The 22,947-nt window shown below is 31.8% G+C and overlaps 1 protein-coding gene across 4 annotated transcripts; it reads right to left on the bottom strand.

Moving 5' to 3' along the window:
• Window positions 1-676: 676 nt before the first annotated feature.
• LOC133203027 (ras-related protein Rab-24-like) lies at window positions 677-21,727 on the bottom strand. 4 transcript variants are annotated; one of them, XM_061338883.1, is made up of 8 exons: window positions 21,590-21,727; window positions 6,088-6,156; window positions 5,822-5,968; window positions 4,196-4,295; window positions 3,790-3,840; window positions 3,559-3,636; window positions 2,556-2,634; window positions 677-1,879 (listed from the first exon to the last, which is right to left on the bottom strand). In XM_061338883.1, exons 1-8 carry the CDS (start codon window positions 21,710-21,712, stop codon window positions 1,876-1,878), a joined length of 651 nt encoding a protein of 216 aa, XP_061194867.1. In that variant the 5' UTR covers window positions 21,713-21,727; the 3' UTR covers window positions 677-1,875. The 4 variants fall into 4 exon arrangements, with proteins under 4 accessions (XP_061194867.1, XP_061194869.1, XP_061194865.1 ...); XM_061338885.1 differs by lacking the exon at window positions 21,590-21,727 and adding an exon at window positions 15,258-15,385; XM_061338881.1 differs by lacking the exon at window positions 21,590-21,727 and adding an exon at window positions 12,272-12,404.
• Between the last annotated feature and the right edge of the window lie 1,220 nt (window positions 21,728-22,947).

Raw genomic sequence — 22,947 nt, 5'->3', positions numbered from 1 at the left:
AAGTAAAGATCTAAATTTGAAGCCCTTCACCGACATACGGTGACGTCTCTATATGAGTGAAAAATTCTCGAATGGGTCGTTAAACAACATACAATTAATCAATCTTAAGACAATACATGATTTAACTAACAAAACTAATATATTATTGCACAGTTATTTGGCCTTTGTTTTATATGAGGATCGTTACCGATACACATTGTAATGACATTAATTTTATTTTTAAAGCACAGTTAATTTACAATAACTCTTAAACTAACATAACTGCCCTTAGTGAAGAAACATTAATATAGAAAGCACAGAGAAATTCAATACATAAAGAAATTCACTACCGCACCAATCCGGGGTTTAACTCTTCACCTATGGAATCTGTCTCCTAGCAGTACAGGAACAGCGAGCTAGACCGCTTGGTCATCTAAGCAAGTCAAAAAACCTTGCTTACGATATATATATATATATATATATATATATATATATATATATATATATATATATATTGTAAAACATCATGAAGAAGAAATGTAAGCGTAAAAGAGATTATGTTTTCTCGTTCTCTGTTACAGTTTATGCAAGGTGCAAAAATGTCTAAATATTAGGCTGGTGATTGTGTGATGAAAATAGGAAAACAGAGAGAAAAGTTCATTTTAGCTTATGTTCAGGAACATTAACAGAAAGAACATAGTTTTTCCTTTTATTTTTGAATACTTCATGAAAAAAAATATTAAAACAGTAGTGATACAAAATAGACTAGCATTTAATTAGAGCTTTAAAACGTTTTACACTCAAGCTAGTGCTCAGTTCAGAAAAAACAACAAGCATGTACTCTTTGTAGGAACCAATACTTGAAAAGCACATATTTCACGATCAATTAAATACAACATCATTTTAAATATAAAAAGGAATAACTAAAAGTACATTTTTTGTGAAAAGCCTCAAGCTCCACAAAGAATGAAATCAAACATAATTCTTATTATTTTAGAAAGCTTAACATTTAAAAAAACGAAAATAGTTTCAAATAAAAAACAAAAAACAAAGGGAAAAAACGATGTAGACCCGATACGCCTCATACTACTGTTGCTTGGAGTGTTCCGTAGTCGTGTTTCCCTTATAAATAGTGACATATTTTGTCCATTTTTTCGTAGCTGCGTTGTATTGAAGACGCATTTTCCAGATGGTATTCAACTAAATGTTACAGGTAGTGAAGAATCAATGCTCAATCGGGACTCGATCTCGGGGCCTCTGGCGTACCGTGTAAGGTCTCTAACCACTGAGCTATTGAGACCCGATATACTGACTGCTTTTTAAACACCTGTTAACCCGTTGACATAAATGTCCATAAAACGATTCGCACAATATTTCAATGTAACGTTTTAAACTATAATATAACATTATAACTACAACAAGCCTCTTCATAATTAACGAACCTTTCAAAATTTTATTACATAAAATATGTTCAATCATATTTATTAATCACAGACTGCTTAAAGAATTTGTTCATTTGTTTAAAAACATTAAATAAAACAATACTTCAAACACCTAGACCACTAAAAATATCGCACATTTACTATTCTGCCTGAAATACCATATTATTCCACACGTACACAGACTATATATCTTTCAGATGCATCGAAATTAAAGAAAAATAATTTTTTTTGTACATTGTGTTTTTGAAGCATTTCAGTTTATCCCCAAGAAAATACAGTTGTTTGAAATTTATTTACAAAGACAGACAAAGAGAATATAAAAAATAATTAACAAGCTCAATAGACATATAATCATTACGGTTATTTCCCATACATTCACTATCCTTGAACACTTCACTCAAGTTCACATCTTTCATCTCCATAAATAAAACATTTATCGTTTCATCCTTTACTTTCACCTGTAAATACAAGTCATATGGCAATGTTAAAGTAGAAAGAAGAAAGGGTTTCAATGTTTTGAAAATTTGTATTAATTTAAATACAAACGTTTATATAAATCATTGATTTAGTACAAAAAAAAACAACAACAACAACATAGCCATGGAAAATTTAGAAATAAACAAAATGTTTTACATAAGATATAAGAAGTTATGATGAAATGTTATAAGACCTGAGTGACTAATACACTCGTGAAAATTCATTCTTTTGTTGAGTATCAAAACATATCAGTTTTTTAATAATATAAATTAATTGTATATTCAGATTTAAAGAATAAAATGAAATAAATCAGACTTCCTTGAAGAAATAATTTCTTTGAAAGAATATGTGAACAAAGACCCTTAACTTGCATGCACCTTTATGAGAATCAGTTTAATCTCTTATTAAAATATACAAAAATAAAATAAAAATTTGTACTGTACAAGTGGGCTAACTAGATATCATCTGCTAAAACAGTGTTTGAAATTCAAAGATGATGACACAGCTGAGTTCATTTCGAAAAGCTATGGGTCAGGTGTCAATCAACAGCTTTAGCAGATCAATGTGTTCTCCATCCTTTTAAAAGTCGTCTTCAAACACTTTATTTTATTTTTTTGATTTTAAATCTATAATACACAAATTTTCAAATTTTCTCACCTTTTAAAACACGACATACATGACGAAGAGGGTTGTGTATTCTCTTTCTGGTGTACATGAAATGACTCTTGGGTGTTATCTGTAATAAATTCCAAAATGAATGCAGGGAAAATATATCTACAGGGCAAATATCAAGGTATAGATTTCCCAGACTACTTGCAATATCGGTAAATGTGAGTTATTTTATAAAACATGCTTATTGTTTGTCAATATATTTTTAAGAAATCTGAATTTCAGAATAAACTTTACTAGGAAAAATAAGTAATGTGATTAACATTTTAGGTAACATTCTGTTAAAGAAATATTGATTCATATATCTATCTTTTGTTAGCAAATAGTTAATGATTATAATGAAAGGGAACACAGGATATTCAAGTAAATGATCGCTGACAAATGATCGTGAAAAGATTCACCCTAGCTTTATTTCTCAAAAGAATAAAATAAATAACAACTGTGTTTGTTTATATGTCTAAGAGATGTGAGTTTAAATAACAAATCGTTACAATTCTGGTTGTAAATGCAAATCCTGATCATTATAATTTTAGAATGTATAAGTTTAAACGTCAAGTTATTTAAATTCTGTTTAGTCTACTGAATTGAGCTTCAGTGTCGTTTGATTATATTCAGATCTTTGATTTAATTACAATTAATTTTATCCTAAAAATATTTACAAATGCAGTTAAAATTGTTATTATGGTGAGTGAGATTTGTTTTCTCAAACTGCGACGTGATTTCTTTACAAATGGAAAGACTCGAGACGTGTTTAAGAAAAATCAAAAATGATTTACCAAAGCTACAGAGCATACAAGGTTTAAAAGTTGTATCAAATTCTAAACCATACAACTAAGGTTGTAATACATAGCTTGATAAAGGTTAAAAGTATTTTAATTTGTTTAAAAAAAGGAATTTTACGATTCTCCACGTTTATTTATATGAACCGAGCTTATGCATTCTTTCACTGTCAGAAAATACAGGTGAAAGGGACGTTTAGAGGATACAGTACCTTGTGTTTTGGGTTGATTTTCTGGATAGCTATGCATGTTCCTTATATAATCCTCTCCTATACGTTGAAATACAGCCTCTTTAAAAAAAATGAAAAGTAATTTTAATTATTTAATTAATTAATTAAATTACCTTAAACAAAATAAGTATATGTCAAATACTTTATACATTTTGAAAAAAGTAAATGAATACTGAACGTTTATAAAACTAATCTATTATTATTTTACCTTACCTACATTCTCTCCAGTTAAACTCGATGTTTCAAAAAAGTCCGTTTGCAAGTCTGAAATGACCATGGTAATAAATCTTGTTTAAAGATTGTAGATGTGATGTTGTCATCAACCAATTAAGCTAGCGTGATGATTGGATTGTGATGTAGTCAACAAACACTAAGTACATTTGTAATTCTTCATAAACCTAATACACTTAAACTACTACTTTTGTTTGCAAGTCTGTTTTTTAACACAAGCAATCCGGAAATTATTCCTTTTTCATATATGGTCAATACATAATACAAATACAATTTATCGTAAGCCATTATTTTGAGGCATCAACGCTACATTTATTCACATACTGTAAGTTTTTATGCAGCAAAATAAACTCATTTATAAACGCACTGAACACACGTGTCAGAATACCTTGTGCTATCACTTGGGCCTCATCAGCAGATACTGCTCTCGTCTTTGGATCATTGTCAATCAAATCTTTCTTTGTTCCACATATATACATTCGGCAAAACTGTGATGTAAACAGAACTATTTGTTATAGTTTTTTTAAAATAATTTATTTATAAATTCTACATTTTGTTTACAAACATCAGAATGCAATATAACTTTAGTTAGAAAATAAAAATCTTCTGAAACAACTTTAAAAATTGCACATACTGAGCATCTTACAGAAAGTCAGTATTTACTTAATATTTACTATCCGACAATGCAAAACTTGTCCATGACACTTTTGGTACATTTCAAACAAGACGCCCATGAGCCTCAACGCTCACCTGAGTAACTATGACCCTTCTTTTTCTTCATCCGATTATTTTTCATATATATGCCTTTGTGTCGCCTGCGTGGCGCAGTGGTTAGAGCATTCGCTCTAGAGTCGTGGTGTAATGAGTTGATCCTTACGTCGCAGTTTGATTCGAATCCCACTGCATGTGGGACAAAGAGACCAGTCCCTCAGATGAGACCGTATAAACCAAGGTCCCGTGTCGCAGTGGGTGCTAGCACGAAAAAGATCCCTCACTACTCAATGGCCCTAAGAGCCAAGTACAGGTCTATAATTTGAAGCCCTCCACCGGCAAGTGGTGGTGTCTTTATATGAGTGAAACATTCTCGAAAGGGACGTTAAACAAACAAACAAAATATTCCAATGTAAAACTGTAGACTCTCCCTACTCCCAGAGTTCATGATTTGAAAATAAATTTGAATCTACACTATGTGAGGATGTTTTCAAATAAATATGGCTAATCATGACTTTGCTGTTCCTGGGAAAAGAATTTTGATTTTTTTTTCCTTTTTATTCCTATGTAAAACTTTGATAGTGGTCCCACCCTTTCCCATGGGATTATGATTTGAACAAACCTGAATATACACTTCCTGTTAATGCTTCCATATAAATATGACTGATCATGACTTTGCTGTTCTTAAGAAAAAAATTTATAAATATTTTTCCTATTTATAGCCATGTTAAACTTGAATCGCCCATAATGGCCCCATCCTAGCCACTGGGGTCATGATTTGAATAAACTTAAATCTACACTATGTCAAGCTTTCATATAAGTTTCATCTTTTTTGTCCCAGTGGTTCTCGAGAAGAAGATTTTTAAATGACCCTACCAATTTTTATATTTTCTTAATTATTTCCCCTTATTTGGCCCTTCATTTGAATAAACTTGGATTCCCTTACCCAAGGATACTCTGTTCCAAGTTTGGTTGAAATTGGCCCAGTTGCTCTGGAGAAGATGAAATTGTAAAAAAAAAAAATTACGACGACAACAACGCCAACGACAGATAACAAAGAACGAGTGCACTTATGGGCCCCGGTAAAATGTGAAAAAATGAAGAATCAAATTAAGCATAATTTTTCATCTCAGATCATTAATTGATATCTAAATCATAAGATTCAACAAATTTTATCGCTGAAATTCATGAGTATACAAAGAACAAAGCCATACAATGTGGTAGGGGTCAGCCAACATTCGTGATTTTCTATAGTAAATCGAGGACGTTCATTCATTTCAAATCTTTTTGTACAAAGTTTTACCTGTTCATTCTCTTGTAACTCCCCTACCCAATATCTAATTTTATCAAAACTAGATTTATCTGTCAGATCGTAACATAAAATGGCTGCACGTGCCCCTCTGTAATACATTTTAGTCATGGACTGATACCTTTCACTACCAGCTGTGTCCTGCAATTTTTCAAAACCACACCATTAGTGAAAAAAATGCAATGGTATTAAAAAGTCTTTTTCAGTTACTTCATAAAATGAAGTTTATTAATAGAGTTAATAAAGATCACGTGACTTACCCATATATTTAGCGTTACCCTCTTCCCAAGAGCTTGTATCTTTTTAGAGACAAATGCTGCACCGATAGTCTGCAAAACATAATAACAGCGATTCAACACTTAAATCTTTTCCCGACAAATCCATTTTAGCCTGCTATCTTTTTCTTGATATGCTTAAAAATACCTATTTTCCCACTCTAAATATGTAGATTAAACATTAATGATGGAATAATGATAAGCGCAAGAGAACTTAAGAAAACTTTTAATCGGACACGTTGGCAACACTAACCATATACATGTACATGCATTAAATTATTACCATGTGTTTAATTTATCAATTAATTAATAATATGGCGCTTATAATTTGGAAATCTCATTCACAATTTATGTAGTTAGAAATATTTCATATCAGTACTATTAATATTACATACATGTATATCATTACAACGTATTGCAAGTTTTCCGAAAACATCCGAGAAACTTTCTTTCATAATGTAAATTTAAATAGAAATGTAGATCTAGCTAAAAATTTTAACACTTAAATGAAAAATAATCAAAGACAAATTGTAAATTTCTGAAATTCATTCTTTTGAGTAAGACAGAAATATTTGTACAAATTTAATCAATCTTCCTCTCTTTAGAAAATGTCAATATGTCATATACGCTTAAGAATGGGCTGGGTGTAATGTATATCTGTTTCTATTGTAATTACTATTGTATTTATATATTTACATATGTCACTATAATAAAATATTTACTTAATTTTTAATTAAATAAGTACTTCAAAACGAATAATATAGTTAAAAACCATAAATAATAAGGTACAGAGGTAGGTTTTTATGACAATGGTTCCTTTCATTAACTCTAGTTACAGTTCACAAAGTTCAATGTATCGGAAATCTTTATGACACGGCCAGATCTAATTTACTTCATTAATAAATCAATACGAGTCGTACGAGCATTAATTGATGTATTAATTAAAGTTGCATTCTATAAACTTACACAAATAAAATATTTGACAAACATGTAACAATAATTTTCGTTTCATTTTCTATCAGTATGCTTTTTAGTGAGAAAACGCATTATGAAACAGAATTTATTAAAAGTTTGACCAAAAAAAAAATTTCTACAATAGTTAATGTGAACATTTCTTGAAAAAAACAAAACAAAATTACACAACACTCTTCTTAACTACATGTGCACTCGTAATGACATCTTCGCTAGCCAAGGGTTTTTCGATCCGCTTCTCTCCTCAAAAATCCAAGGGTTTGTGAGGAGAGTAGCGGATCAGAAACCCTTGGCTAGAGAAGATGTAATTGAGGGACAGCTACAGATTACAATAAAATATTGTTAATAAATTAAAATTTATTTGTGCCACAATTTCTACATATGATTTGATATTTTTTTTGTCTTTTGAAACAATAGCTTACTATCTGCTCATAACGGAACAAACAGTCGCTATTTAAAAAAATACACATCATTTAAATTTCTCTTAAATTTATCTATTTGAAGGTGAATGTTACAAATTTCAAAAATAGCATTGATTTACAAAGATATATCAGAATAAAAAAACAAAACAAAAACAAAACAGATAATCATCCCTCTATCTATCAGCATTTTCAAAGCACATTTCAAACAGCAAATCATACCTATGATTTTTTAAAAATGTATTTATTGATCAATTTTTGATAGATTTGATGCGCTGCGTTTCCAATCATATATTGCAGAAATACATTCAAAATTTTCATATTTCTCTTCAAAAAGTATGATTGATTATAATGATATACTGTGACAAGATATAGCATTAATAGCCACTTTATTATTGATGAAGTTTGAGGGTATTTAAAATTCCTTAATTGCTGATTTCATTACTTCACAGATGGACAACCAAAAGTTACACACCCTGTACAACAATATATACATACAAATCAAATAAATCCATAATTTAGGCCATAAGTATCTTAATGATTTCACTGTGATATATTACATATTATTATTATTATTGATTTCATTCCTAGTTGATCAATGGTAGTAGCTCCATAAATTCCCCAACGAAAGTGCGATACATTCAATCTGTAATTGCTGTTGTTCAATGAAGATGGAAGTACTTGGAACTGCAATATTGAAATGTTTTATGCTGGTCAGTATTCTGTCTGGAATTTTTTGTAAAGATTATAATGATGTTTTAAATATGACAAAATCATTACTTGATGGCTATTCAAGGTATATTATTCCGAAAAGAAACCAAAGCGAAATAATTAAGCTAGAAATGGATATAAGTCTCAAAGCTCTCAACAAATTCGATGTTGTGGATGGTCATATGACATTAGTAACAGCTATAACTTTGCAGTGGAAAGACGAAATTTTATCTTGGGATCCACAATCTAATAGAAATATCAGCGAATTGAACTTTCCACTATCTCGCATTTGGTCTCCAAATCTCTATCTTTTGAACTGTGCAGAGAAATTCCGTATCTACAAAGGAGATCCAGAAACAAAAGAGGTTGATTTTTCTAGTAATGGACAAGCTCGGTTGTTTTTCATGGAAGTCTTGACAACAACGTGCACGTCAGACATTACTTTTTATCCGAATGATATCCATCATTGTAAAATTTATCTATCCACCTTAATGTCAGCCTCAAAACTACGAATGGTATTACCTGAGGTAGATATTGTAAATTTTGAAACTAATGGAGAATGGATTGTTGGAAATATTCAGTCTGAAGTAGAATTCTTAGACACAAAAAATGTTGAACGCGTTGTGATTACCATCGATTTGGAAAGGCGAATGCTATTTCACATGATGAGTGTAGTATCACCAGTTGTCTTTCTGGGTCTTGTGAACGTGATAGTTTTCAAACTTCCGGTGGACAGTGGAGAACGTATGTCCTTTGCAATGACTGTTCTTCTGAGCTTTGCTGTCTACATGACGTTGATTGCTGACAAAATGCCGCAAACTAGCAATACAACTTCCATCTTCTGTATGTATTTGATGGTCATGCTTATCTACAGCACCCTAATTACTGTTGCCACTACGTATAGCATCAACAGCCATCACACCAGAAAAAATCCCATGATGAAATATTTTAAAAAGATACCGAAAGCATGGGCCAATATTCGGAAAATCAAGCCCCAAAAATTTCGAGAGACCAGCGTTGCAGAATTAAAGTTACCTCCTCATGAAATGATTCGGGAAAGCAGTAATACGAGTCAAAGTTCTCAATCCTCTTGCAAAACTGAAGAAATGAGTACAAAGGCTATTGACTCTTTCTTTTTTGTATTTTTTGTGATTTATTTTTGCATTGCAACACTTCTTTTATTCGTAAAGGTCTTATACCGACAACAGTGAAAGTAAGATAAAAGAAATCTTTTTGCTTTGGGAGAAGTAAGCTGGAAAGCCGATATAGCTCTTTTAGAGAAAAACGAAAAGAAAAAAAATACAGAACTTGGCCTAGGGATACTAGATTTATTTTCTTAAATTCATCGTAAATCTAAAGTAGTTGCTCAAAGATAAATCGTATTTCTTTTTTAAAAGATATTAAGTAGACTTATTCGATAATTTAAAAAAATATAAAATGACGGACTGAAGTTGTCAGTAGAATACATATCAATATCATATCATTATGGAGAAAAGGGATTTTTGGATTCAGCATCATGGTCATCATGGGTATAAACATGTAGCATTACTTTTTTCCCATGATAAAGTGCGTAAAATAGAATTTTTTTCCTTTTCTCTTTATCTCAATTGTTCACAAGATGTTGTCCATGATGAAAATTTAAATGAAAAAATATTTTGGTAATTAATTGCCCCATTTCAAAGATAGTATTGGTGTCTCATTAAGAATTACGATCGTTATTGTAAGGTATCAGTTAAATAAAACATGTACAAACACGATTGATTTGAATTATGGATTTTCTGTTTCACAAAGTGTGTTTCCCCTCAGAAAATGTGGTAATGAATTTCAATCAACAAACCAATTTCAAACAAAGTATTCATTTATTCTCAGATATTGTGGTTTGACTCTTCAAACATTCCCCTTCAATCAAACTTCAAAAAAATGATTTATTTCCCTTGCGACACAGCATTAAAAACTTCTAAGAAAATAGTTTCTTTCTATGGTAGATGCATTACCCTTTGACGTAGTTTCATCAATGGGAATTTCTCTCTTAACAAAGTGAAAGGAATTTATTAATCAAAAGACAAAGTAAAATGCTATATATGACTACATATCAGGCCCGTAGGAAGCAATTTAAGTTGGGGGGGGGGGGCACAGCCAAACATTTTTCAGTTGACAGTTGAGGGGGCACTACCAAAAATTTCCTGACAAGCAAAAAAAAAAACAAAAAAAAAACAAAAAAAAAACAAAAACAAAAACAAAAAAAAAAAAAACGAAACAAAACAAAAAAAAAGGTCATCAGGCGTTTTATTGAGGGGGCACAAGCATAGAGTATCTATGTTACTATAGTAATCCATATATCCGCAAAATTATTGGGGGGGGCACGCCCCCCCCCCCCCCCGGTTCCTACGGCCATGCATATGACTTTTGAAAGTCACCTCTACTTTTTAACACTCCTTTGGCACAAGTAGGACATTGTTTAAATTTCAGCAAGTGGAGATGAGACGATAAAATGTACAGGAAGGTTGATATATCATATGTATACAACAATTTATGCAGACGTTCAATAATCGTGAAATGTTTCACCTGAGGGTATCTTAACAATGAACATTGAAAAATGTTACAATATCAATATGACAATTTTAGCAGAATACTTAACTAGATATGATTTTCATTTGTTATTCAAAAAAAAAAAAAAAAAAAAAAAAAAAAAAAATTATAAATGCTTGCACAAAGATCGACTATGACCTTCAAGATAATTTCTCCTCAGCGTCTTCGACCAAATTTTTCCTTAAAACTCCCGTAAGTGAACTAATGACATATAAAAAAGGTACCAATTTATACACAAGACAAGGAAATTAAATCAAAATTAATCTTAACATTCACCTTTAAGTTATCGTTTTGGGGTTAATGTCACTGCGCCTACTTTTAATACAGAATTTTTTAGGGTAAAGAACAAATAAGATCTGTGTTCATGAATAAAGAATTCGGGAAAAAATGACAGTGAATTTTCTCTTTTACTTTGGCAATAAGACTATTTTTAATGCATAGACTCTTTTTGTCTGAGGAATGCTCTGCAGTCCAAATATGACTACAATTACGTCAAGGAAGGAGATCAACACATCCTTTGATCTTGACCTTTGGCAAAGAAACTTTGTTTAAAGTCACACATCTTTTTCCATAGTAATACTTCGTCAAAATATAACTATAACTGGGTCAAGACGAGAGAAATATACATCCCTTATTCTTCAACTTTGGCATAGAAACTTTATTCAAGGTCAAACATAATTATTCTTTTTCATTGGAATAATTTGTAGTCCATATATAACTATAATTGGGTCAAGTTCGAGCGACCTAATTTTTAGGGAATAAATTCACATGGAGAATACTTTTTATTTTATATAAAATTCTCCCTCCAGAGCAAAATGTAATAAAATTAATTATATTTTAAACAGAAAACTGCTGGAAAACTGGATATTGAGTATTGAGCCCGGTATCCTTTACCTCGGTGTCTTGTGTTCCACAGTGAAGAACAGCTACCCAGGCTGATATCGAAATAGTATTTAAAAAACTGTCTGTGTAATGCCGGAACCTATGTAATTAAATGTATACTGAACACTAATAAAAACACTTCAATATCATATAAACCCAAACAATGTCAGCATTAAAAACTGGATCTTCAGGGGGCCAATATCCTTACACCTCTCTTTTCTTAAAAGTAATCAGCCCCGGTCCCTTTCGGGGCCCTCGTTTCTTTACTTGTATGGAGAGGTACTCAGAACGTCATTCTGAATGTCTTTTATTTTTATCACGTCTCAGTGAACATTAAAGATCAACAAAATTCTCTGAGCAGAAATATATACACATAGAATATCTTTCACTTGTGCCAAGCTTAAGTGTATACCAATACAATACCATGCTGCCTTTTATAATCTCTTTGGGTACATGCAAAATATTCACTTCGTAATTTACTGAGAGCAATCCAAAGAAAAATATACACATTAAACTGACTTTAAATGTCGAAACTTCTTCATAAAATCACTTTTAGTGCACAGCAATGGATGTGTAAGTATGAATCACAAGCTCACCTGTGACGTGTTGTCCACAAAAGTATTGTGAATATACCGTCTCACCAAACATGTTTTACCGGCATTTGTTGCGCCTATAATTACGACTTTCAATGCAAAATCGCACTCATTGTTTTGGGAAAAATTCATCGTTAGTTGTACTGACTTCTTCATAAAACGAAAGTACATACGTCTCTAAATATAAGTTAATTTACATGTGGGTATACCACATCAAAAACATTGTTTTATCAGTGAAAAATTATCACCTGTTATCATTCAACTGATATGTTAACATACTTTGATGACATACTATATCAAATCCAATATGACCTTAAAAGTCATGGTGAAAATTCGAATTGAAAACGTTAAATAATAAATAAATATTAAATAAAAATAAATAAATTAAAAAAAACACAACGTTTTATGTTCACATATTTCAGGCCAAGTGTTTCTGGTACAACAAGAAGTCTCTGTTGAAACTGTAGCTCTACTACTTTGAACTATTTTTTAGATGTTAGGATTGAGGCATAGCTTCCAGGTAATATTTCTTTGTGAAACTTTGTCCTGCTATTGTTGCGATGCTGGGGTGAAATGGTGTGAATAAATCCAGGCATAGATGTATATATGATTGTATCTAATTATGATCTCAATATGTCTGCATAGCTTAACAATTAAATCCATGTTCTTCATGCATATCTGCATAATAGCATACACCTACGCAAAATTTGTATTAGATCACTTCGATATAAATGTATGAGAGTAATGCATCACGGATGTGACGTCATACTTATGAGCACTTACCAATGACCTACTTGGAAAGCAATTTTGTTATAATAATGGGTTTGATGCCATTAAGCAGGTGAAATGTAGAAAACAATTGTCAAACGGAAATGTTCAAAACTCAGTCTATTGTGTTATCCACAAACTGAGTAAGTGGGAAATTCTCCATAATAACAGTATTCTTGTTTATTCAGATTATCCAGGACTATAGTTTATTCTCATAAACTGTAACTATTGTAGAGGGGATATTACAAAGAAGACACATTCACAATAATCCATGCGCGAGAAAAAATATTAGAGAAAAAAAATAATTTATTCATAAACCGAGAAAGCCATCTCTGTCAATTATAATCTCAATATGTCTGCATCGTTTGATCATTTGATATTTTATCTATTTTAAAATATACTCACACTTAAAAAAAACTAGGATTTTTATAATAAAGTTGGACAAACTTGCTAGTCTAGAATTCTTCATGCATGGAGCAGTGCAATTAAATAGGTAGTGGAATTCATATCCAATTTCATTACATAAACACAAATGAAAATTCTTTTTTTTCCTCTTGCAATACTATACCATCTACCTGTCTCAACTGGAAGTTTAGCATTTCCATTTCTAAAAACACAATATTTCACAGAAAGTTGAGAAGGTAAATTCTACAAGTATCTCAAAAGTTAATGATTTTGGAAACAATCTATAATTAAGACTTAATTTTTAATTAAAGTCAGGCCAAAACTGTAGGAGGAATTATAGTATTTTAGAGTATTTCACAGAAATTTCAATTTTAGTAACCATAGCTGCACTGTTCTTTGAAATAAAAAACAATTAAAGAGAATTACGTATCTTAGACTACTTGTGTGGCAAGTAATCCTGCAATCAATCCAAAACTGTAGGAGGAGTAGCTTTTAGAAAGACTTTAACAGAAATTTCTTTATTTAAAAACCATGGCATTAATTCTCAAAAATAGAAAGACAGAATTATGTATCTCACTGTAATCTACTAATGTGCAAAGTTATATTGAAATCAAACCAAAACTGTAGGAAGAGTAGGATTTTGAAAGTATTTTACACAAATTTATTTCTAGTAACCATGACAACACTGTTCATCGAAATCAAAGACCGATAAATAAAATTATGTACATGTACCTTAGTGCAATAAACTAGTGTGCCAAATTATACTGAAAACAAATCAAACCTGCACGAGTAGTAGCATTCTGAAAGTATTTTATAGAAAATCTCTATTTCAGTAACCATGGTAACACCCTTCAATAAAATCAAAAACTGATAAATTATGTAGCTTAGTGCAATCTACAAGGTACATCGAAATCAGATCAAAACTGTATGAGGAGAAGCGTTTTGAAGAAATTTCTATTCGTACTAACCATGTCAATATCGATCATCGAAATCAAAACTTTTTTGAGATTCTAATCATGATCATTCACAATGAAGTATTGTTATAACACAAACAACGAAGTATTGTGAACACAAAGAATATACGTACAGCATGTGTGTAGGATGTATCAATATATGAAACCCACAACAAAACACACAAACACACAGGGAGAATTTTGCATCTCTTTGAGTTCTGTAATTTTAGCAACATCATGAGGACTCGAGGGAGGGTAAGAATTCTAATTTCATACATTGATGTACTTTATTTAAGTGGTTTTCATTGCATTTCCTGAACTTTTGAGAGTCAAATCCGTTGCTCGTTACATATTTATCTTTCGTTGGAGTCAAGCGATCAAATCACAATTGTGGCTATCTCAAAATGAATTCTGATTTGATATTTGATTTGAAACTCTAATAATACATGTAACACAGTTTGCATCTACATGGAGAATACCACACTCTAATTGCACTGTCTGTGTGTCTGTTCGCATAAATAACTTTTAACTAGTTTTCTAATTTCATCAGTCTTCACAGTCCTACTGTCTATATAATTGCTATGGTATGAGATGATAAATACTTAATATTTCAAATGAAAGATATCCTAGGTAAGAAAAACAATCGACAAACAAAATACGATGATATCAACACGTGTATATCTCTAAAAATAACTTTCTCCTAACGTTACTTAGTTTAACTTCTTTATGAATTATTCTGCAAAACATTTCTTAAACGTAAAATTTATTCAATTCTACTCAGCGTTTTCTGGACATGCCAGCTTTTTTTTCAACAGTGAATAATTTGAATATACCGGTATTTGTAAATATAAAGACAGACTTACAGCTTCTGCATGGTAAAATCTGTTATGGGTGAACCTCGCCACAAGGCAAGTTTTCCCAGCGTAGGTATATCCTAGCAACACAACCTTTACGGGATTCTCGATTTCATCAGATTTTCCCATAAATGTATATCTTTTAAATACGTGTAACACATAAAATTACAACTAAATAACTGATCCCAGGAACACTTTGTTTTTATTTGTTTAGATCAAGAGGATGTCAACAATGCAGTCTGTTTCTAGTTCAGGAAATTAACATAGGATTTTCTGAAATATGATAAACAATAATTGTGTTGCTCTTATGTCGACAGTTTTTATTCATAAAATAACTAGGAAATTCCTACCCGGAATTGGAAAACTTAAATGGAAAGATAATGGTGATGAATTGTCCGAGTAACATACTACGTACAACAGCATACTCAAACTCATGCGTAGATATCCATAACACATTTGGACTAACCGGTTGTTAGCAAAGGATAATATAAACCCTATAGGAGGAAGTTTTTTGATATCCAGGAAGTTTTGTTCACTAATCTTACCTTTTTATGATGGTTACTATTACCGGTGTGCTCCTTGCCTCCGAGCACTAGTACCACCTTTTCTAAAGCATTTGGTTTTGCAGTTTTAAGTATTGAAGTATAACGTTGGGAATGCTCTGATTCTTTTAAAACGATGAAAAATACAGGTGAAAGAAAAAAGATAAGTTGGAGATGGCGTGTGTATCATACGTCACTGTTTATATTTAACACATTTTTATTCTAAACTTCAATTTCTATGAGACAGGTACTGATTAATTTTAAAAGCCCATTTACAAACATTGCATGACCCCAAACCACCCCCCCCCCAAAAAAAAAACCTTTCATTTTTTTTATTATATATAAATACATGTATATGGCAATGTACTGATCAATTGCTAGAAGTAAAATTGGTCCTTTTTTAAAAACACTTTCACTTTTATGAAAAAAAAAAAAAAACCCTGAAACATTTCCTTACGAACGTGAGACTACGCGTATCATCATAACAAGAGACATATGGGCCTTGCCGGTCACCTCAGCATCATGTGCTTCTCTGGCTATGACAAACTCGGAAGAACCTGAGACTGGAACTTTGGTCCCATTTTACAAATTCTACAATTTAACAGAGAACTTCTTGTTCATAATTTCAAAAAATTATATATTGGCCATAACTTTGAAACGAGGGAAGATATGGCGTTCATATTTGACATGTGTATTACCTGTGACAAGATGTTTCCAAAAATGCAATGATTTTTTGGCCCTCTCACCTTGATCTTTAAGTCTGACCTTAATTTAAAAAAAAAATTACACTGGTGATACTAAATGTGACAACTCCTTCAGCAAGAACTATCAATTTTGACTTCATGACCTTAAAGTTTGGATTTATTTAAAAAAAAAATCATTGTTGCTAACTTTTGAAACAGAGAAGATTGGGCATTCATATTTGAAGCATTACCTATGAGAAAACGTTTCCAAATGTACTCCGATATTTAACCCCATGACCTTGAAATTTAACCTAATTTTCAAAAATTTTAACATTGCTAACTTTTAAATGAGAGAAGATTATCTTTAATTTTACATGTGCATTACCTGCTTTAAGACCTTTCCGAATGAACTCTGATTTTTGACCTCGTGACCTTGACTGTAAGTTTAACCTACAGTCTTTTTCAATTTTTTCTTAAATTGTTAATAACATTTGAATGAGGGAAGATAAGGCTTTCATATTCTAATATTACTTATGAAAACATCTCTCAGAAAGAACTAACATTTTTTACTTCATGACCTGACCTAGAAATGACCTGCTTATCAAAAACTTTAACTTTGGACATAAATTTTGCTCCAGAAGAGACATGGCTTTTATATTTTTTTTTCACATGTGTATGGATGAGTATTATGTGGTAAAAAGCATGACTGTAGTAAGTGATGCAACCACAGGGGAGCTAATCTATAGACTATTTCATAAAATAATGCAAGTTTATTTTTTTTTCCTTCTAATTTCTAAATTCATACCATTCAAGCGCTTCATAAATCATTGATCTTGATGAATTCATCCTTACGCCTTTTGATATTAAATCAGCTGCAACTTGAACATCTTTAAGTGATTTTTGATCTTTATCTGAACATTCCACAATTATCCCAAACAATATCTCAGTAGTCAAAAACAGGAGGAACAAAATCAAAATAAATTCTAATCAATGAATCCCTCTTATGCTTTTATTAACATTCTTAGGATATTTTATCGGTTACATATTTTGGCATGAATATCAAGTGCAAATACATGTATATGCTTTTCCAATTACTATCCTGTTGGAATCTTCTTTCTAAATGAGTATGTGTTTCAACATTTTGAAATGTTGGCCTATTTGCCAAATTAAGACATATTTTTCTGCTAGCATATAAATGGTTTGAATTCTATACTGCCCAAGTACTGGACCACTGCTAGATTTTTTCGAAGATCTTCGTTTAATTAATTTGCAGACCTAATCATCCTCAATTACTTCATGTGCATAAAGAGATGTGTCATCTGCAAAAAGCCTAACAGGATATGATAAATCCCTAGATGCTTGGTTACCATTGGGATTATCTTTACTTCGGATTGGAATTACTCCATAAACTTTAGCCTGGTGACTCATCTGGAAAATGTAGGTCAGATCCAGCATCCGAAGCTAGTCTGGTAAGTGCACACTCCTGAAACATCTCCATGCAAGTTTGGTCCAGGTACGACTTATTGTTATTTAGGGTTGTACTTGCTTCTTAAACTTTAGCTTGGACGTCGACTGCAACGCTTGGAGTATAGCATATCATCTCGACTTCTACGAGGTAAACTTAAAATCACCATGATGTTTGTTATGTACAAAATATAGCGATAGTGATCTTTAAAAAATATAAAGGGCAGTAAAACTCAACCCAAACAAACAAATAAACAAAACACACAAGAAAACAAACTCCAAAGTCGTGTTTGTTTAGCTAATTTTTTTCTTTACATCCTCAGTTTCTATTTTAATTAATCGAAATTCATTCATACATTGAGTGGGTCAGATAGTGTCAACAACAATTAACGTTTAATTTTTTTCTTTACATCCTCAATTTCTATTTTAAACAATCGAAATCCATTCATATATTGAGTGGGTCAGATGGTAAATCCCTCATGGACGGGGATTTATCACATATGAATGAAACACCGAATGAGACACATTTAACAATTTGTTTCATTCAAAATTTCCTTGTTTATGAAGGGACGTGTATCAAAATATCGATACAATTTGATTTCCCCATTTAAAAATACAAAAAATAGCAGAGCGAATGAACGAAAGTTCTTGTTCATGCACAATAAGGTACAGGGTGCAATTGCAATAATCTTTTTTCCATGTTGACGATTGAGAAAAAAAAATTGCCTTTCTGAAAAAACGTTAAAAATAAAACATATTATATACAACAATTATGACAATGCATAATGTGTAACGTCTTTATGAAGTGTCACTAGGGGATTATAGGGAAAATGTAAAATTTAACTTGAGTTAGAATGCTGCATGCTTGAGAGATGTTTGAAACCTCTTAACACAAACAGACAGTAGCAGAGTTGTCTGGAAGCCAAAAGGATATTCAGGAAGTGTAAGGCACTCCTAGACATATTTAATACCTTTACTGTGACTGGTGGACCTCAATGACTTTTAAGTTTACTTTCACTTACATTACTAAGTGCACAATTAAAGCGGAAGCTTGGTGTGTTTTCATTTTATATGAGTATATCTAAAAGACATATTTAGTTAATAAACAATACGGAAAATATACCTGTGCAATTTTAGAGTAATAAAATTCTAATTGGTAAATACGATTTCACTGTATACAAAAAGCAATGTACTGGTAAATTATACTTTTTATATGAAGTGTGGGGAAAACCCTGGACTCTTAACTACAACAGCTGTGTATGAAATATGAACTTAACGAACAGTAATCAAGCTTCCAAGTCCATTTAACAATACAAACTGTGAGCAGATCAACCACTAACCTCTAAAAACACCAGAGGTGGGATCAGGTGCCATGGAGGAGTGAGCATCCCCTGCCAACCGGTCACACACGCCGTGTGCTCCTTGTCATGATCGGGCAAACGGAAAAAATTCGTATACATTTCAGTGTGAAAATAATGGCCTAACAACTTGAATGAAAAACGTCAGTCAACATTCGACTTAACGATAGATTGTATTTACTAACAAGGTCATTGTGTCATTGTATCGACCATAGATTTTGGGAAATATAGTCTTTAAACGAGACTGTTGATATCCTTCTATCATCAACTTATTCTAGAAAAATATCAAAATATGAAACAGATGTATCAGACTATGTGGTGTCTTTCATTTCTAGTTTAAAGGGATATAGCGAATCAATGTAAGAATGAAAATGAATCTTGCTAATTAATACAACGTCAATATATCTAAATGTCGAATTGAAGGTCACAGCAAGGGACTTCCTCTTTTCATATAGAAGTTATTAAATAAATTCTGCTTCATATGAATATAAAAATAAATCTGCAAAAACGGGGCGCAATTAGTACCCATGGGAATTCCAACAGATTGTTGGAAGACTTTATCTCCAAAAACATACATAGATATCTATAAAGATAATGTCAATCAGAAACTCAAGCGTCTTTTTAACATCAACTTCAGAGTGTTTTTGTGTACAATATGAATGTTTTTAACAACAAAATTTTACAGATGGCCATTGACGAGTTTCATTTATATTGAATTTAAGATTACATTATATAAACTGCTAAAAATAACGGAATCGTTCCCAAGTTTGGTTCGTTAATAAAAGAAGAAACTAGATTTTATGTCTACCTAATTAGGAGAGGTCTTACAAATCACAAGTGCATGCAGCTGCATTTACTTTAACAAAATATATATTGAAAAATATCAATATCGTTGTGATTTTGCAAAAGCAACTATTGTTTTGCTCAATAATAGGAAACACCAATTGTTAATGCAAACGAGAATTCTTACTGATTACTATATAGTTACCATGACATATTTATCCCCTTCAAAGATGTGAAAAATTAAAATAAAAAAAGAATCACTTTTGTTTAAAAATTTTGAATGGTGGTTCAACGTCGAACTTCAAGTATTTGTCTGACTTTGCCTTCCATTTACGAAGCCATGAAATATTAAAGACCCTTTGAAGTAAAATGTACCACTAATGAAATAAAATCCACTGTAGATATTATCTAGCATTAATGGTGACTTTGCAAGTCATTACTGATAAAATTGTTTCATTAATGTAAGACTTTTAAAAGTGATTATGCCAAAAAAGTGGAAACATTATTTTTACCTTCTCAATAATGAATTTTAAATTAGGTTGTGATATATGAATGTATAACCATTAGCATCACACTTTCAACCGAATTAAAAGAATCAAGGCTTTCATAAAAATGGTCAAAAAAGCAACTACAGTACGTACATTGCGACCTCGGTCTTGAGAAGGAAATGTATATAATACATGTATGTAAAAATAAACAAATGTTTTCAGCTGTGCTTGACAGTGGTTTAAGTATTTCGCTTTCAGCTGTCATTCGTCTATACTTCCAATTTTGACAAATTATATTCACATTTCGAATGATCTCTGATCGGTCTATTTGTCGAATAAATTCAGTGAAGTCTCTTACAAGATAGATCTTGCTAGGGAATTATCATATCAAGTAATGGGGTTATCGGAAAGATGTCGATCTATACGCGGAAATGTTACGTGCATCATCAAAATATTGATAATTATCAAATCATATTTACGTCACAGATGCCATTTCCAATTCATCTGAAGAGGTGGAACGGATGTAATAAATATACAAAGTTTCAAAAAATCACAATTGATAATATTCTCAATTATTTTTGTATCACACAGGTGTCTTGGAATACCATTAATAGAGCAGTCATAACAATCTATACAAATGTAAATAAGATTTGGACAGAAAACTGCAGACATTTCCTTCGCTTTCTATCTCTGATGCCAGGAAGTTTCATACATTATTATTGTAATCTCTGTCTGTCACAAAGCTGGCAATACCCATTAACTAAACCATTGTTGTTAATGATGCTTTCCATTGAAAAGAAGAAATACTGGGGAATGCAAAGAAAAAAGAGTCCATTCCTATTAAATACCAATTATATATCGATGTATAATTTCTGCACTTTTTCAAAGTAAAAAAAAAGATTTATAAATGTATATAAAGTCCGAAGTCCCTGTGACCCTGTTCTTTATATCATGTAGCGTAAAGTATTCAGAACAGTCACAGTGACTGTTTTCACTATAATGCGTGAACGGAAAATGACTTACACTTTCACTTTGTTCGGCGTATTGTCCACACGCATACCTAGTGACAAGGCAAGTCTTTCCTGCGGCACACTTTCCCAAAGTCACAACCTTGAAAGAACAGCTTAACGTCCCCGACGTCGCCATTGTATTGTGATATGTAATACATGTATTTACTCTCTATCTGTACCTTTGATAATTACGCGTTCATCGCGATTTCCTATCATATTTCCTTGGTAACGAAGTTTTGGATACTCAAATCCAGGAAATGTCAGAATAACTTAAGTGCACCAACATTTACTTCCGCCAAATAAAAAAAATACACTCGAAGACATAAACATCCAGAGTTAGATCACTATGCCACTGTTCAGAAGAATTCCGGCCCGTAGGAACCGGAAAAAATGGGGGGGGGGGGGGTTATACCAATATATACCATACAATAGTTAAAAAAAAAATAAGCTCAATGATAACATCTGATGACCTTTTTTCATCTTTATTGTTTGTTAAGGAATTTTTAATAAGCCCCCCCCCCCTTTCAAACTGAAAATGCTTCGAACGAGGCTGGAATTCGAATGCCCAGCGTATTCTATATTTCAGACGAATTCTAATAATAAATATTAGTGGGGAGATTAATGATGCGTTTTGGGGGGCAAAGAAAGTCTTTTTCCTCACATCGCTTGGAGAAATATATATCCTAAAGTCAGAAGAGTTGATGAATGATTTTTCCTTTACAATTCAATATTTTACAAGGGGAAACGAGTTCGAGAGGACAAGGTAAAATATGAAGTCTCCATTTGTCCTTTTCAAAAAAAAAAAAAGTGCAACAAAGAAAATGATTTTGCATAAGACTTCAGAGTATTTTTAAAATATTATATTATATAAATATTGCATGTAGTTGAGTGTAACATTGAAAACTTTCACCCCAAGAAAACCATTGTCAACCGAGGCGCAGCCTCGGTTGACAATGGTTTTCTTGGGGTGAAAATTTTCAATGTTACACTCAACTACATGCAATATTTATAATATTATACTGAATGTACAGTGAACTTTGCGCGCATAAATTCTGCGCAGTCAATATTTATTGGAATATCACCCGTCGTCAAGCAATGTTGACTGTTGCTACGCTGGAGGGCGTGGCTTCGTTATTCAGCGGGTAATAGTGTTTTTTAACAAATGTTTCTCGACGAATGAGATTCAACTTATTTACATGAAAGTATAACATATAATACTATAGTAGTTTTATCAGAAGTATTAGGAATGATAATCTCTTCAAATTTTAAAGTAGAAATATGATGTCACAATCTATATTTCCTATACAAACAGAAAAAAATATAAAACTTACAGGTATGTTTCCCTCTAGAAACACTCCTTCTGCATACTGT

Source organism: Saccostrea echinata, unplaced genomic scaffold (genome assembly GCF_033153115.1).
Source record: "Saccostrea echinata isolate AGI-Se365-2 ecotype Australia unplaced genomic scaffold, CSIRO_AGI_Sech_v1 ptg000047l, whole genome shotgun sequence".
Taxonomy (NCBI): Eukaryota; Metazoa; Mollusca; class Bivalvia; order Ostreida; family Ostreidae; genus Saccostrea; species Saccostrea echinata.
Note: the sequence above shows the minus strand (reverse complement) of the source record. Positions and strands in the feature narration are given on the sequence as shown.